At 37.7% G+C, this 16,405-nt stretch overlaps 2 protein-coding genes across 4 annotated transcripts in view; both read right to left on the reverse strand.

The window, feature by feature from the left end:
• Nucleotides 1–16,405, reverse strand: part of HNRNPM (heterogeneous nuclear ribonucleoprotein M) — a 359,069-nt gene that overhangs the window by 225,273 nt on the left and 117,391 nt on the right. The window lies entirely within an intron of this gene.
• Nucleotides 1,991–16,405, reverse strand: part of HEPHL1 (hephaestin like 1) — a 77,905-nt gene continuing 63,490 nt past the window's right edge. For 2 of the 3 annotated variants that reach the window (XM_008525701.2, XM_070623817.1), the window contains exons 16-20: nt 15,511–15,733; nt 9,432–9,571; nt 4,662–4,824; nt 4,113–4,181; nt 1,991–4,018 (exon numbers count right to left, since the gene is read on the reverse strand). In XM_008525701.2, the coding sequence (XP_008523923.1) occupies nt 3,816–4,018; nt 4,113–4,181; nt 4,662–4,824; nt 9,432–9,571; nt 15,511–15,733 (798 nt within the window). In that variant the 3' untranslated portion in view covers nt 1,991–3,815. The remainder of the gene's footprint in view (nt 4,019–4,112; nt 4,182–4,661; nt 4,825–9,431; nt 9,572–15,510; nt 15,734–16,405) is intronic. The other variant, XM_070623816.1, reaches the window with a different exon arrangement.

Here is a 16,405-nt window from a genome sequence, read left to right on the forward strand (position 1 = left end):
AATCTATGTTTGTTGAATTTACAATAAAGGCAAGAAAGAGAACTTGTCAGGAAATGGGAGGTAGAGACATCTGACACTGGTGTGGGCAAGATGAAGGCGAGGGAGTCAAAGATGAAAAGGTTGGGGCCAGAGAACTTAATTTGGACTTTTTTTCCGGCAGGCATTAGGGAATTTTTGGAGAGGAGTAATACAAATAGACTGTGCTTTAAAAAGATTAATCTTCCGTTCACACATAGAGTGGATCAGAATGCGGGGCCAAGTGAGAGGCTGCCGAAATTTTCCATGTGAGAAGTAATGCGAGTCCAAACAGGGGTGCTGTCTCTGAGGACAGAGAGAAATGGAACAGAAGACAGTGGTTATTAAGGGAGCCATTCTTCCTGCTGCAAAAACCAGATCAACCTGACATGCGTCAAGGTTCTTTGGGAGGAAACGAGAAAGCAAGAGCCTGGGTTCAACTCCTGGATTTGCCACCTACTTGCTGTGTGACCAAGGATATGTCGCTGAAAATCTCTAAGCCTCAATTTCCTCATTTGCCAAATAGGGATAATACTGCCTACCTCATTGGGTTGTTCTGAGGGTTACATGTGATAACATATGTAACAGTGCCTGCCACATCACAAGCACTTAGCGTTTGATAACTGTCATTACCAACCTCAGGAGTTTAAGGTGTCACGTGAGAGTGTATATAACATTGCCTTTTAAAAAAACAGACTTTAATTTTTAGAACAGTTTTAGATTTATAGAAAAAGTGAGCAGATGGTACAGAGAGTTCCCATATACCCCCACTCCTGCACCCGGTTTCGAAGCCACCAGAAATAGCATCATGGTTCTTGATGTTGACAACAGCAGATTGGGATGGGGAGGCAGGGCACACTGGATTGGAAACCGGTGGAATGAAGGATGCATGGGGTGAGGTGATACAGGCAGCAAGTGGACAGTGCTTTAAGTTCTGCTATCAAAGGAACAGAGAAGCTGGGTTCGAGGGGGTTATGGAGTTAAGGACAATGGCTCTTCGTTTGTTTTCTATTTCTAATGGTGGGTATTGCTGATGACGTTGTCGGGAAAGTGGGAGAATTCCCACCCACCGCTTTTCCTTACGGTTCTTACGGCTGGTCAAATAATCAAAGAGGCAGGTTAGCAAGAGAAAAATCAAACAAAGTTTAATAGCATGTATACATGGGAGAAACCCGGAAGAAACTGAGTAACTCGGCCATCTGGCTAAGTCCACCTGTTTAAGTATCCTCAGCTACAGACAAGGAGGGCATAGTGATCTGGGACTTCAAAGGGGAAGAAGACAATGTACATAGAGATGGAATGCAAATGTTTGTTCAACAGGTTTTGCTAGGCCCAAAAAATGGGTTTGTTGGTGTCCTTTTATCACACCTATTTTACATCATACTATAGCTATCACATGATATGAGCTCCTTCCTGAAACAGGCCTTTTGGCAGTTTGCAGGGTAGGGGTGGGGGGGGGGGGGGCGGGTCGGCTGCTCTTCCTGAGTCTTTTGAGCCTTTATTGTCTTCAGCTGGAAATAGTCTGCATGCTAAAGTGGCACATCTTGGGGTGGCCTGCCCTGAACCCTGTCAGTGTCATGCAGGAGGGAAAACTGATAAGTGAGGGAATGAAGTCCTTGAGAAAGCAAGAAGGGATGAGGTCCAGAGCCAAGTGAGGGACTGGCCCTGCTAGGAGCAGAACGCTTCTTCTGTTGCAACCAGAGGAAAAGATATATGTAAATATGGTTGATTTCCTCAAAGGAGTGAGGCTGAGAATGCGGAAGTGTGGTACACTTGAGCAAACAATGTTTGAGGAGAGTCATGTTATTTATGGAGATGTACTGTTATTTTGTTGAGGATTTTGTTTCATTTCCTCTAGCAGGTATAACTAGAATAGTTGCTAAATATCTAAGAGAAAATTCTCTAGCCAACTCCCTGCCCCAGGTCTAGTGATAGGTAATTTCTGGTGGAAAAAAAAGACATGCAAATCGCCATCTTAAAATATGTGAAACTTTATTACAAAGAGAAGTGGCGTAATCAAACTACTTTGTGGTTTCATTTTCATTAAAAAAATAAACTAAGAGAAAAGGAAAAAACTAACAACTAAATAATTTATTGTCTAAGTGAGTTATAAATAAGGCATTTATGATAATTATTATTATGAAATTATACAGCCTACACATGTATGAAAACTGTAGAGCACATACTACAAAATTGCATTATCAGTGGTTAGCAGGCTGGAATCATCCTTTGGGTACCCTGTTTGATATGACATTCAAGCAAACTATGAACATAACTATTAGCATTCACATCTTGTTTTACATAAGACTATAGCTTCTATCAAATTACCTGTTTCCCCTCACCAAGATGAAAATGAGAAGGTATGAAAGGTCCCTCCACCAGAGTATTTATTAGGTCCTAATCATTCACCTGGATATCCAAATGATCAACTGCTAAGGCAGATATACTAATAGCACTCATCTGGCATCGGCATTGGCATTGGCATTGGCATTCCAGGGCAACTTGCCCTGAGCTAGGGCAATTTCTGAGTCTAGTAATAAACAATATTGCTTTTATCAATCTTACATCTAACATTTAGGCTTGCATACAGACAGTATGAATTGCCTCGTAATGGGGTTAGTTGTTCAATATTTTATTTTTGCATTTGAGCCTTGAAAACTGTAATCAAATCTTCAAAGCTGATTTAATGGTTTAAAAAATTGCCATTGGGACTCTCTTTTTTTAGCCTTTTCTTTTTTTTCCCCTCCTCCAAAAAGGGCTATGTCTTTAAGAGGCATGGAATTGAGGATTTTGTGAAATTCCTGCTGACCCAACTGGTCAGCTGCATTGATGAATTCTTCCTGGTGTTTTTCACATGATGAGACTGTTTTTATTTCATAGAAGATGGAATCTTGGAAAGATCTCCCTAACTATGAAGCATCAGACTCAAGATTCAAGCCCAGACTTGCCTCCTGCAAGGCGTCCCTCCCTCTTAGAAGCTCCTGCTAAACTCTCAGGGAGTCTGACTCACCGTGGGAGAGCCGAGCCCGCTGTTTCACAGATTCCAGCCCTCCACATTCTGAAACACAGATACGAATTCGCTAGTTGATTTGAGAAAATACAAACATTGCCAAGGAAACATATTGTAAAAATATATAACATGAAGTGAGTCATAAACATTCAAGTATCTCTACAGGTTTGCATGCAAACAGCAGCAATTTAAAAAAATGCTTATCACTTTGCCTTTTGTTGCAAACAGTGCACAGGCTCTTTCTATTAAAGGGGAAAAGGCCAAGAGAGTTGGCTAAAGCCTCCAGAAAATTCATTTGGTTAAATTCCATCAGCAGATACTGATTTAGACATTTCCATGCACTCCTCAGAAAGTTATTTTCCCTGGAATAACTAAGGGAAGCATTTTACATAACAGTGCTGAAAACTTAGTGCCGTTAGATGTCTGAGGCAGTATAAACTCTTTCCCAAAGGTGTCCATCTAGAAACCATCTAGAAATGGTTGGCTAAGGAAGCACTGTCTAATCTAAGAATTACGAAAGATGGAAACTAAAGGCATCCTTCAGAGGTTCTCCCCACTTCAGCGAATTCATTCAGAGAACAGACTGAGCCTGTTTTCTCAGTCACGCCCATTCTCCTCTTTCTGTATTTTATACCTGAGAATTATTCACAGCCCATTTAAAAATAAATAAATAAAAGCAAATCGATTTGATTGTGTCCCAGAGCATCAGAGCCTGGTCCAGGATACAGTGTGAGCCTTCCTCGGTGAACGATGTCTTGTCCAGTTTCCCTGGTGAGGAAGACCAGGCCGTTCACAGAGCATCCGTGGGGAGCGCGCAGGACTGGACTTCCCGGTATGCTGCCCGCATCCTTGCAGAGTGCAGTCTGAGGGAGAGAATCACCGTGGAGATCAGGAGGAGGAGTCCAATGATGAAAAGGATGACCAAGGCTGCTTTGGCTCCTCTAGGACCCAGATTCTTGCCAAAGAAATAGAGCTGCTCCTTGCCAGATTCTTCTGTGAAAAGAACAAGTGAGGTGTCAGGCCTCTGCCTTTCCCTGGGGGGTGAACACTGACCATTCACCTGCAGGATTCGGGGAGGGATCATTACCATTGGAGGGCACCGTGGCCGGCTGTGATGCTCCTCCAGGAGACTTGGTGGAGTAAGGAATCCGGTTATCTGGACAAAGAAGACAAATTGATTGTTTTATAAACAACGGAAGTCAAAGTGGATTCTTTTCATGGCATGAGTTGTTTCAAGAATTATGTCATTTCACCAATGAGGACTTTATCCCATCAGTATCTGCAAGTCTTCCTTGGATTCCCACTATGGTACTCTTCAGAGCAGTACACATGCTGTTCCTATCCCATCCACCTTTCAAGCTTCTGCTGACCCCTTAAGATCCATCTGAAGCATTATGGCCTCTATGGAATCTTGGCTCATATCCCCAAACTATTAACCATTGCCTCCTACTGCTGCCATTGAATCCTGTACACTGCATGCTATTTTGGCAAGTATCATATTCTATCATAGTTATTATTTATATATCTGTCTCTCTTACGTGAATCTGAGCTCCTGATGGGGTCTCTCCTGCCTGCTGTTTTCAGGGTCTATAGGAGGGCTGGGCTATCACCTAGCATCACTGACAGACAATAGTACCTATGTTCCGAAGGACCGTATAGGTTGTCTCCATGCCAGCATGGATGTGGTCAGACACGTGACAATGTAATAGCCATGTCCCTGGGTGATCTGCAAACAGTTCGATGGTTTGGAATGTCCCGGGAAAGAGATCATACACGTCTTCTCGGTACGATTTATCTATCTGTATAAGGAAGGAAAAAATAAAGAGCAGAAATCAATCAAATCGAGAATAGAAACATAGTAGAGATAAATCATAGAAACCAAAAGCTGGTTCTTTGAACAGATCAATAAAATTGATAATCCTTATGGTAGCCAGCCTCCACAATGGCCCCCAATGATTCTCACCTGCTGGTATCCATAACCTTTGTAGTCCCCTCCTACATTCTGTGAGGGTTGGTCTGTGAGACCAATAACATATGGCAGAAGTGATGGCATTCTACTTCCAAGAATCTTAGGCTCTCTCTCTCTTGCTTTCTCTTCTTGGATCACTCACTCTGGGGGAAGCCAGCTCCCACGCCATACCCACATGTTGAGGAACTGAAGCCTCTAGTGAATAGCCCTGTGAGTGAGTTTGGAAGTGGATCCTCTAGCCCCAGTCAAACCTGATGACTGCAGCTCCAGCTCACATATTGATTGCAGCCTCATGAAAGATGCTGAATCAGAACCAACTAGCTAGACTACTCCCAGATTCCCAACTCAGAGAAATTGTAAGATAATAAGTGTTTGTTGCTTTAGGCCACTAAGTTTTGGAGTAATTTGTTATGCAGCAATAGATAACTAATACAAACCTCTAGACAAACTGAAAAAAGACACAAACTACAAAAATCAGGAATGAAAGAGAGGACATCACTAAGACCTTATAGACATTAAAAAGGATAATAAAGCAATATTATGAACAACTGTTTATCAATGAATTCTACAACTTGAATCGATGAATTTGTTAGGATGAAAACCGCTGAAGATCACTATTCAGGTTATCTATTAAAGAAACTGAAATTATATCTATTAAAGGAACTGAAATTGTTTTAAGACCTTCCGACAAATTAAACTCCAGGTCCAGATGGCTTCATTGGCAAATGCTACCAAACATTTAAAGAAGAAATAACACCAATTCTAAGTAAACTCTTGCAGAAAATGGAAGAGGGAGGAATACCAACTCATTTTATGAGGCCAGCATTACCCTGATACAAAAACCAGACAAATACTTTACAAGAAAAGAAAGCTACAACCAATATTCTTCATGAACACAGATGCAAAATTCCTTAACACTAGCAAATTGAATCCAGCAATATATAAAAAGAATAATGCATCATGGCAACTGGTGTTTGTCATTATGGTTCAACATTTTTCTCAAAGCTGGTTGTCAAAGCTGGGTCAACATTTGAAAATCAATCATTGTAATTTACCAGTGTACTAAAGAAAATCATCTATAGACTAAAGAAGAGAAATATGATAATCTCAATAGATGCAGAAGAAGCCTTTGATAGTATTTAGCATCTGTTCATGATAAAAAAAGAAAACCCTCAGCAAACCAAGAATAGAAGGAAACTTCCTCAACTTGGTAATAGGATCTACTAAAAACCGACAGCTAAGTTTAAATTCAATGGTGAATGACGATGCATTCCCCCTAAGATTAAGAATAAGGCAAGGATGTCCACTTTCACCACTTATATTCAACAGTATAGTAGAGGTCTTAGCCATTGCAATAAGGCAAGAAATAAAAGGCATACTATTTGAAAATAAAAAAATAAAATGTCTCTATTCACAGGCAACATTATTGTCTACGTAGGAAACCATCCCCCCAAAATCTACAAAAAAGCTCCTAGAAGTAGTTTAGCAGAGTTGTGGGATACAAGATCAATTATGCAAAAATCAATTATATTTGTCAATGAGCAATTAGAAATTGTCAATGAGCAATTAGAAATTGAAATGAAAACAGTATCATTTACACTATCACCAAAACCCATAATATACTTAGGTAATAATCTAACAAAATCTATGCAAGATTTGTATGCTGAAAACTATAAAACACTATGAAAGAAATAAAAAAAAATCTAAAAAATAGTCAGATATGCCATGATCATAGATTGGAATGCTCAATATTGTTAAGATATCAATTCTTCCCTAAACCAATGTATAGAGTCAATGCCATTCCAATCACAACCCCAGCAGGAAGATTTGTGTGTGTGTGTGAGGAAGATTGGCCTTTAGCTAACATTCCTTGATGTTATGTGGGATGCCACCACAGCACGGCTTGATGAGCAGTACTAGGTCCATGCCTGGGATCTGAACCTGTGAACCCCAGGCCCCTGAAGCAGATGACATGAACTTAACCACTATGCCACTAGGCCGGCCCCATGAAGGAATTTTTAAATCAAAATCAACAAGCTGTTTCTAAAATTTATATAGGAAGGCAAAGATCTATAATAGTTAACACTATCACCACCTGATTTCAGGACAGTGTGGCATTCAAGAAAGGACAAACATATAGATCAATGTATCAGATTAGAAAGCCCAGAAGTAGGCCACATATATATGATCATTATGATTTTGACACCATGGGAGAAAGGGTAGTCTTTTCAATGTATGGTGATGGAGGGAACAATTGGACATCTATATGCAAAAAATAAACCTTGTACAATATATGTAAATTATCTGGATCAGAGGCCTAAATATAAAACCTAAAACTATAAAACTTCTAGAAGAAAACCTTTGTGACCTTAAGTTAGGCAAAAAATTCTTACATATGACACCACAAGCATGATCCATAAAGTTGGACTTCATCAAAATTAAGAATTTCTGCTTTTTGAAAGATAATGTTAAGGGAACAAAAAGGTAAACCAGAGACTGGGAGCAAATATTTATAGAGCACATAGCTGGTAAAGGATTTATATCCAGAATAGATTAAGCCCTCAAACTCAACAATAAGGAAATAAACAACCCAATTAAAAAATGGGCATAGAATTTGGACACTACACCAAAGAAGGTTTACAGATGGCAGATGATAAATAAACACATGAAAAGACGCCAATATCATTAGCCATTAGGAAAATGCAAATAAAAAATGAGATACCACTACACACTTAACATGATGGCAAAGCAAAAATAAAATAAAAATGGAAAATACCAAGTGCCAATGTGGATGTGTAATAAGTGGCATTCTCATGCATTTCTGGTGGAAATGCAAAATGGTCTGCGGAAAATCATTTGGCAGTTTCTTGTAATGTTAAGCATACACTTACCACATGGCCTACCAGTCTAACTCCTAGGTATCTTCTCAAAGGAAATGAAAACTTAGGTTCACACAAAAACACGTACACAAATGTTTATAATGACTTTACTGTAATAACCAAAAGCTGGAAACAATCTAAATGTCCTTCAACTGGGGAATGAATAACCAGGCTGTAATATGTATATCCATAGAACGGAATACTACTCAACAATCAAATGGAACAAACTATTGATATACACAACAGGATGGATGCAATTCAAATGCCTACGCTAAATGAAACAAGCCAGATTCAAAATGCTACAGACTGTACGATTCTATTTACGTGACATTTCAGAAAAAGGCAAAACTGTAGAAACAGAAAACAGATCAGTGGTTGCCAGGGGTTAAGCATGGGGAAGCAGCTCGCTCTAGAGGGTGCAATGGGGACAGTTTAGGGGGTGATAGAGGTGTTCTATATTGTGATCAGTGTTGGTTACATCACTGTATGTGCTGATCAAAACAGAACTGTACACTAAACAGGGTGAATTTTATTCCATGTAAATTATACTTTATTTTTTAAGTTTATATGGATAGGAAATAATTTTGTATGTATATAAAATAATTTTTATAATTTCATATAAAATAATTTTTATAATTTTATTAGATTTTAATATAAGTTTTTAAATGTAGGTGGAAAAGTCAAGTTCTGAAAAGCAGCATAGCCATCTAATATGTGAAAATATAATCATTGCAGGCTAATACTTTGTGTCTTAAACTATGTTGAACTCAATATACAGAGAGGAAAAGATATTAGATGTTTTATTAAAGTTACTGTTTATTCCTGTATAACTAGAAAAAGACCAATGCAGGTTTTCCCCACAGATAAGATGTGATTATTCTTTTCTAGTCTACTTCCTTGTAGACTGCACTGAGCACCTGAGATGACAGACTATTTGGACCTTATGCCTGGAGATTCTGAATCAGCAGGTCTAGGGTGGGGCCTGGCAATCTGTTTCTTAAGCAGCTCCCCAGGTGCCTGTCTATGCAGCCAGCACTACCCATATGGTACAGCTTGATGCTAGAAAGGCAGGAGGCTGCACATGGTCTGGCCTAGCTCACTAGGGCAAAAGTCAAGATAAAGTTTTAGGCTCAAGCCAAAGCTTGAAATATCTCCTTTACTAGATAGGGCTATTCTGTTGGCTAATCACATAGAAAAGAAAGGGAAATGGAAAGGGAAAGAAAAAAAGGAAGGGAGAAGAAAAGAGACAAAATACTATGGGTGTTTGCATATACAATATTAACAGCATAATCGAGAGTGGTCAGAATTATCCCCATGTAACTGGTGAGAAAACTCTCATCTGAAGCTTGGAGAGTTTTCTACAAGCACAATAAATATATGTACATATTAAGCAATATATACCAGGAGAAAGGCATAACCACATTATTCTATTCCATTCTCTAAGATGAACCATCACCCCTCACAAGGCTTATTGTCAAATAACTCTCTTATTTCACAGTGGAAATGCATTGAATCTATTAGTTGAAAGTCTTCCCCAAAGCATGTTCCTTATACTTACTTTGAAAAGAAAGCTCTCAGCATGATAATGGATGGTATGTATGTCCACTTCACTTCCCATTCCTATCAAGTACCAGTTTGTCATTGTACCTTCATTCATGATGAGGCCATGAAGATTCCCAAAAATCTTTCCATTAATAGCTAGAAAGGTGAAAAGAAAATAACCTTTGATTAGTGAGAAGACACCCATTACTTAATCTGGTTTTAGAAATGGTTCAAGAAGATCTGTAGGTCACCAATATTTTCATTTGCTGGATAAACATGTAAAAATCTCACTCACATTTACCAATGTCCCCACCGTTCTAAACCCCAAATTCAGATTACTAAGAAATCCTTGTTTATTTGGCACATTCTCTCTATGAAGTGGATTACAGACTCGTTTGTAAAGAAGCCAGGTTTATACCATTCAACTGATGAGTGGACTAAAGGACAGAGAATCAAGTTCATATAAATAAAAATTGAATGAGTTAGAAGCTATTTCCTTAATATTTCACTTTCTGAGAACTAGTTTGGAGCAAGTTCTTGAGCCTGGCTGAATCTCCAGAAGAAGGAAATCTTCACATAGGCTGAACCCATGACCTTACAATGACCAAACCAAGCTCAAGCTGGGTTGACACGATGGGTCTCTCACTTCTCTGGTTTCTACTAACTTTTTATTTTGTGCATCATGACACAACCAAGTGAGTTACATTCATTAAAAAAAGAGAGCATACTAAAAAACTTTTGGGAGAAGAAAGCAAAATTGATAAGGGAAAGAGTAGCTGAATCAGAGATCAGGCTATTATATTCTTTTTTTTTTTTTTTGGACAAAGATTAGCCATGAGCTAACATCTGCTGCCAATCCTCCTCTTTTTGCTGAGGAAGACTGGCCCTGAGTTAACATCCGTGCCCATCTTCCTCTACTTTATATGTGGGACACCTGCCACAACATGGCTTACCAAGTGGTGCCATGTCCGCACCCAGGATCCAAACCAGCAAAACCCAGGCTGCCAAAGTGGAACATGTGAACTTAACCACTGCACCACCAGGCTGGCCCCAGGCTATTATATTCTAATCAATGTTAGCAGTTAACTAGCTTTGTGACCTTGGGAAAGGCCTATCTTTCTGTATACTTTTGGTCAAAAGTAGATATTGGCGAGAGTATAGATTTTTCAATTAGAACACGTTACTCTCACTTTAAAAAAACTGCCTTAAATTACATAGAATTAAATAACATAGACACATTAAAATAGAAATTTTGTAATGGAGGCAGCTGAAACTCTAAAAAAAGAAACCAAACAAATTCTGGAGATGAAGAACACAATGAATGAGATAAAAAAAAAAAAAAATCTAGAAACCTTCAAAAACAGAGCTGACATTATGGAGGATAGAATTAGTAATTTAGAGGACAGAAATATAGACATGCTTCAGGTGGAGGAGAGAGAACTAAGAAAAAAAATGAAGAAATTCTTTCAGAAATATCTGACTTAACTAGAAATACAACATAAGGATTATAAGTATTCCAGAGGGAAAATTGAGGGAGAAAGGAGCAGAGAGCTTGTTCAAAGAAATAATAGCTGAGAACTTCCCAAACCTGGGGGAAAAACTGAACTTACAGATACATGAAACCAATAGAACTCCTAATTACATCAATGCAAAAAGACCTCAAGGCATATAATAGTAAAACTGGCAAAAGTAAATGACAAACAAAAAATATTAAGGTCAGCAAGGCAGTGAAAAATAATCTACAAAGGAACACCTATCAGGCTTTCAGTGGATATCTCAGCAGAAGCCTGAAAGACTACGAGAGATTGGAATGATATATTCAAAATACTGAATGACAAAAACTTTTAGCCAAAGATACTCTATCCAGTGAAACTATCATTCAGATACAATGGATAAATAAAATCTTTCCCAGATAAACAAAAGCTGAGGGAGTTCATTAACACTAAAGCTCCCTTACAAGAAATGATCAAGGATGACCTCATACCTGAAACAAAAAGGCAAAGGTTTACAAAGCCTTGAGCAGGGAGATAAAGAGACAAAATCAGACAATTGCAGCTCCCTATCAGAAAAGGTTAGCAAACAAGTATAACATAGAACATAAAGGGAAGAAAAGCACCAACAAATAACTATAAACACTTCATATTAATCATAAACTCACAAGACAAAACAGAATAATTTGTGATAATAATAACTTAGAAGGGGGGCCGGCCTGGTGGCATGGTGGTTAAGTGTGCATGTTCCACTTCTTGGCAGCCCGGGGTTTGCCAGTTCGGATCCTGGGTGCGGACATGGCACTGCTTAGCACGCCATGCTGTGGTAGGCATCCCACATATAAAGTAGAGGAAGATGGGCATGGATGTTAGCTCAGGGACAGGTTTCCTCAGCAAAAAAAGGAGGACTGGCAGTAGTTAGCTCAGGGCTAATCTTCCTCAAAAAAAAGAAAAAAAAAATATATATAATAACTTAGAAGGGGAAGAGGTAAGGGATGGAACCTACTTAGGCTAATGGAAACAAGAGGCTATGAGAAAATGGACTATCTAATCTATGACATCTTTTATACAAACCTCATGGTAACCACTAAACAAAAAATCAGGGCAGAGACACAAATCAAAAATAAAGAGAAAACTGAGAAAACCATCACAGAAAACCACAGAACTGAAATGGGGGTCAGGAATACAAGGGAAGAAAAAAACACAAAATATAAACCAGAAAACAAGAGATAAAATGGCAGTATTAAGCCCTCATAAATCAATAATTTCTCTAAATGTAAATGGATTGAATTCTCTTATCAAAAGACGCAAAGTAGCTGGATGTATTAAAAAAGAAGACCCAACAATATACTGCCTCCAGGAAACACACCTCAGCTTTAAAGATAAACACAGGCTCAGAGTGAAGGAAATGACAAACAAAAGAAAGTAGGTGTTGCCATACTAGTATCAGACAAACCAGACTTCAAGATAAAAAAGGCAACGAGAGACAAAGAGGGGCAGTATATAATAATAAAAGGGACATTCCACCAAGAGGGCATAACACTTATGAATATATATGCACCTAACAGAGGAGTGCCAAAGTATATAAAGCAACTATTAACAGACCTAAAGGGAGAAATTAACAGCAACACAATAATAGTAGGGGACACCAACACTCCACTTCCATCAATGGATAGATTGTCTAGACAGAAAGTCAACAAGGAAATAGTGAGCCTAAATGAAACACTGGACCAAATGGACTTAACAGAGATATATAGAACATTCCATCGAAAAACAGCAGAATACACATTCTTCTCAAGTCCACATGGAACATTCTCAAAGATAGACTATGTGTTGGGAAATAAGGCAAACTTCAATAAATTTAAGAAGACTGAAATCATATCATGCATCTTTTCCAACCACAATGCTATGAAACTAGAAATCAACTACAAGAAAAAAGCTGGGAAAGTCATAAATATATGTAGACTAAACAACATGCTACTGAACAACCATTGGCTCAATGAAGAAATCAAAGGAGAAATAAAAAATACCTGGAGACAAATGAAAGTGAAAATACATCATACTAACTCTTGTGGGATGCAGCAAAAGCAATTCTAGGAGGGAAATTCATAGCAATACAGGACCACCTCAAGAAACAAGAAAAATCTTAAGTAAGTAATCTTAAGCTACACCTAACAGAAATAGAAAAAGAATAACAAACAAAGCCCAAAGTCAGCAGAAGGACGGAAATAATAAAAATTAGAGCAGAAATAAATGAAATAGAGACCGAAAAAAAATAAAAACAGTAGAAAAGATCAATGAAACTAAGAGTTGGTTCATTAAGAAGATAAACAAAATTGACAAACTCTTAGCCAGACTCACTAAGAAAAAAAAAGAGAAGGCTCAGATAAATAAAATTAAAAATGAAAGTGGAGAAATTACAACAAATACCACAGATACACAAAGGATTATAAGAGAATACTATGAAAAACTATATTCCACAAATTGGATAACATGAAGAAATGGATAAATTCTTAGACTTGTAGAACCTCCCAAAACTAAATCAAGAAGAAATAGAGAATCTGAATAGACCAATCACAAGTAAAGAGATTAAAACAGTAATCAAAAACCTCCCAAAAAATTACCTAAAGCAATCTACAGATTCACTGCAATCCCAGTCAGAATCCCAATGACATTCTTCACGGAAACAGAACAAAGAAATCTAAAATTTATATGGAATAACAAGACCCTGAATAGCTAAAGCAATCCTGAGAAAAAAGAACAAAGCTGGAGGCATCACAATCTTTGACTTCAAAATATACTACAAAGCTATAGTAATCAAAGCAGCATGGTACTAGCAGAAAAAAACAGACACAAAGATAAATGGAACAGAATTGAAAGTCCAGAAATAAAACCACACATCTATGGATAGCTAATCTTTGACAAAGGAGCCAAGAACACACAATGGAGAAAGGAGTCTCTTGAATAAATGGTGTTGGGAAAACTGGACAGCCACATGCAAAAGAATGAAATTAGACCATTATCTTACACATACACAAAAATTAACTCTAAATGGATTAAAGACTTCAATTACATTGAAGATCTTAAACCATAAAACAACTAGAAGAAAATATAGGCAGTACACTCTTTGACTTCAGTCTTAGGAGCATCTTTTCAAACACCACGTCTACTCAGGCATGGGAAACAAAAGAAAAAATAAAAAAATGGGACTACATCATACTACAAAGCTTCTGCAAGGCAAAATAAACCACGGACAAAATGAAAAGACAACCCACCAACTTGGAGAAGATATTTTCAAATCATATATCCAACAAGGGGTTAATTTCCAAAATAAATTAAAAACTCAAAAAACTCAATGACAACAAAACAAACAACCTGATCAAAAAAATGAGCAGAGGATATGAGTAGACATTTTTCCAAAGAAGATATACTGCTGGCCAACATGCACATGAAAAGATGTTCAACATCCCTAATTATTAGGGAAATGCAAATCAAAACTACAATGAGATATCACCTTACATCCATCAGAATGGCTATAATTACCAAGACAAAAAATAACAAATGTTGGAGAGGATGTGGAGAAAAGGGAACCCTCATACACTGCTGGTGGAATGTAAACTGGTGCAGCCACTATGGAAAACACTATGAAGAACAGTAATCAAAAAATTAAAAATAGAGATAGCATGCGATCCAGCTATCCCATTGCTGGATATTTATCCCAAGAACTTGAAATCAACAATTCAAAGTGATTTACCTACCCCTGTGTTTATTGCAGCATTATTCACAATAGCCAAGACATGGAAGCAACCCAAGTTACCATAAACTGCTGAATGGATTAAAAAGATGTGAAATATATGTATATACTACTCAGCCATGAAAAAGACAAAATTGTCCAATTTGCAACAACATGGATGGACCTTGAGGGTATTACGTTAAGTGAAATAGAGAGAAAAACACCACGTGATTTCACTCACATGTGGAAGATAAACACATGGATAAAGAGAACAGATTAGTGGGTATCAGAGGGGAAGGGAGTTGGGGGGTGGGTGAAAGGGGTAAAGGGACACATATATATAATGATAGATAAAAATTAGACTATTGGTGAGCACAATGCAGTCTATACAGAAACTGATAAATAATCATGTCCACCTGAAATTATACAATGTCATAAACCATTATGATCTCAATAAATAATTGAAAAAAATTATTATTAAAATAATTGAAAAAATAAACCAATAAAATAATTGGAAAAAAAACAGGCCATTAAATTTGATCAACTAGAAATTGTGGTGTGTTCTTACAGAAATATACCAATCAGTGATGATTCACTTTTTAAGAATTACTTCACAGTCTTATAGCTTAGGGAGCTCAGCATTCAGAGATAGAGATCTCTAAACAGTTGATCCAAAGCCTCAATAAACCTTGGTGGCAGCCAACCAATGGCTTGGCTGTTTCCCCATGAGGGAAAGCTTTAAGGGATTTCTTCACTCCAGGTGCCCCTGAAATGGGAAAAGTCTCAGAGAAGGAGGCTGGGGACCACCTACAGTTAGAGCAGGCTCTATGAGTTTATCTCAACAAGGGTCTTCTTTTAAACCTCTGATATACCATGCATTTTGTTGCTCTCTTCAAAATCGTCAGTACGCTTAAAATCTCGTGGATCTTTATTGAGATACTTCTTAATATTGTCATCCAGATACCAAGATTCATTCTCATTAAATATCAAAAACAAGAGAACAAATTCGTAGTCAACATCACTTCTTCTTCCCTTTTCATTCAACACTCCTTCTCTGCATGTAATCAGAGGACCCATCAAACCACTATACGTATCCTGAAAAAAAAATAAAGTGAATTAGAAGAACCGTTAAATAACTAAATAATGCAGATTAGGTGCTAGTAAGAAAGTCATTGTAAAAAGACTATTGACCACGAAATAAGAAGAATCTGGGTGATCTTTATGAAAATTTTGGAGTATACCCAAAAATTTGCCACAAAATGAGCTCCTTAAGGCTGAGACTGTCATTCATTCATTACTAAGTCTCCAGAATATAGCCCAGAATCTAGTACATAGAAGGTGTGTTGAATAAATGAATGTTTATTTCTTTTCCTGTCTGCTTTCAAGTGAGACTGTATTTATAGCTATACAGATGCTTATATTCCACTTTCTATGGGTAAAAGTGGACAGGGTGATTAATAAATGATATGGGACCATGGATGACCTCCATGTCAAGTTGTTCAGCCCTGAACTTTCTTTGAGGAAAAACTGCCACATTTCCAGTTGCCTCCTTAGAGAGTCCTCCTGGATGTGTTTCCTGCAACAATTCAAACAACTGAGCATTTCTAAAATGAATTTTATTATTTCCCTCAAACCATTTCCTTCTTCCGAATTCTCAACTTTTGTTAATAGCACTATGATTTTCACTGTCATTTAGGTCAGAAAACTTGATTTCAATGTTTAATTTCTCCTTCTTCCTCACTTTGTCCCATCTTGTTTGCTGTCAAA

The sequence above is a fragment of the Equus przewalskii genome, chromosome 6 (assembly GCF_037783145.1).
Source record: "Equus przewalskii isolate Varuska chromosome 6, EquPr2, whole genome shotgun sequence".
NCBI classification, from domain to species: Eukaryota; Metazoa; Chordata; class Mammalia; order Perissodactyla; family Equidae; genus Equus; species Equus przewalskii.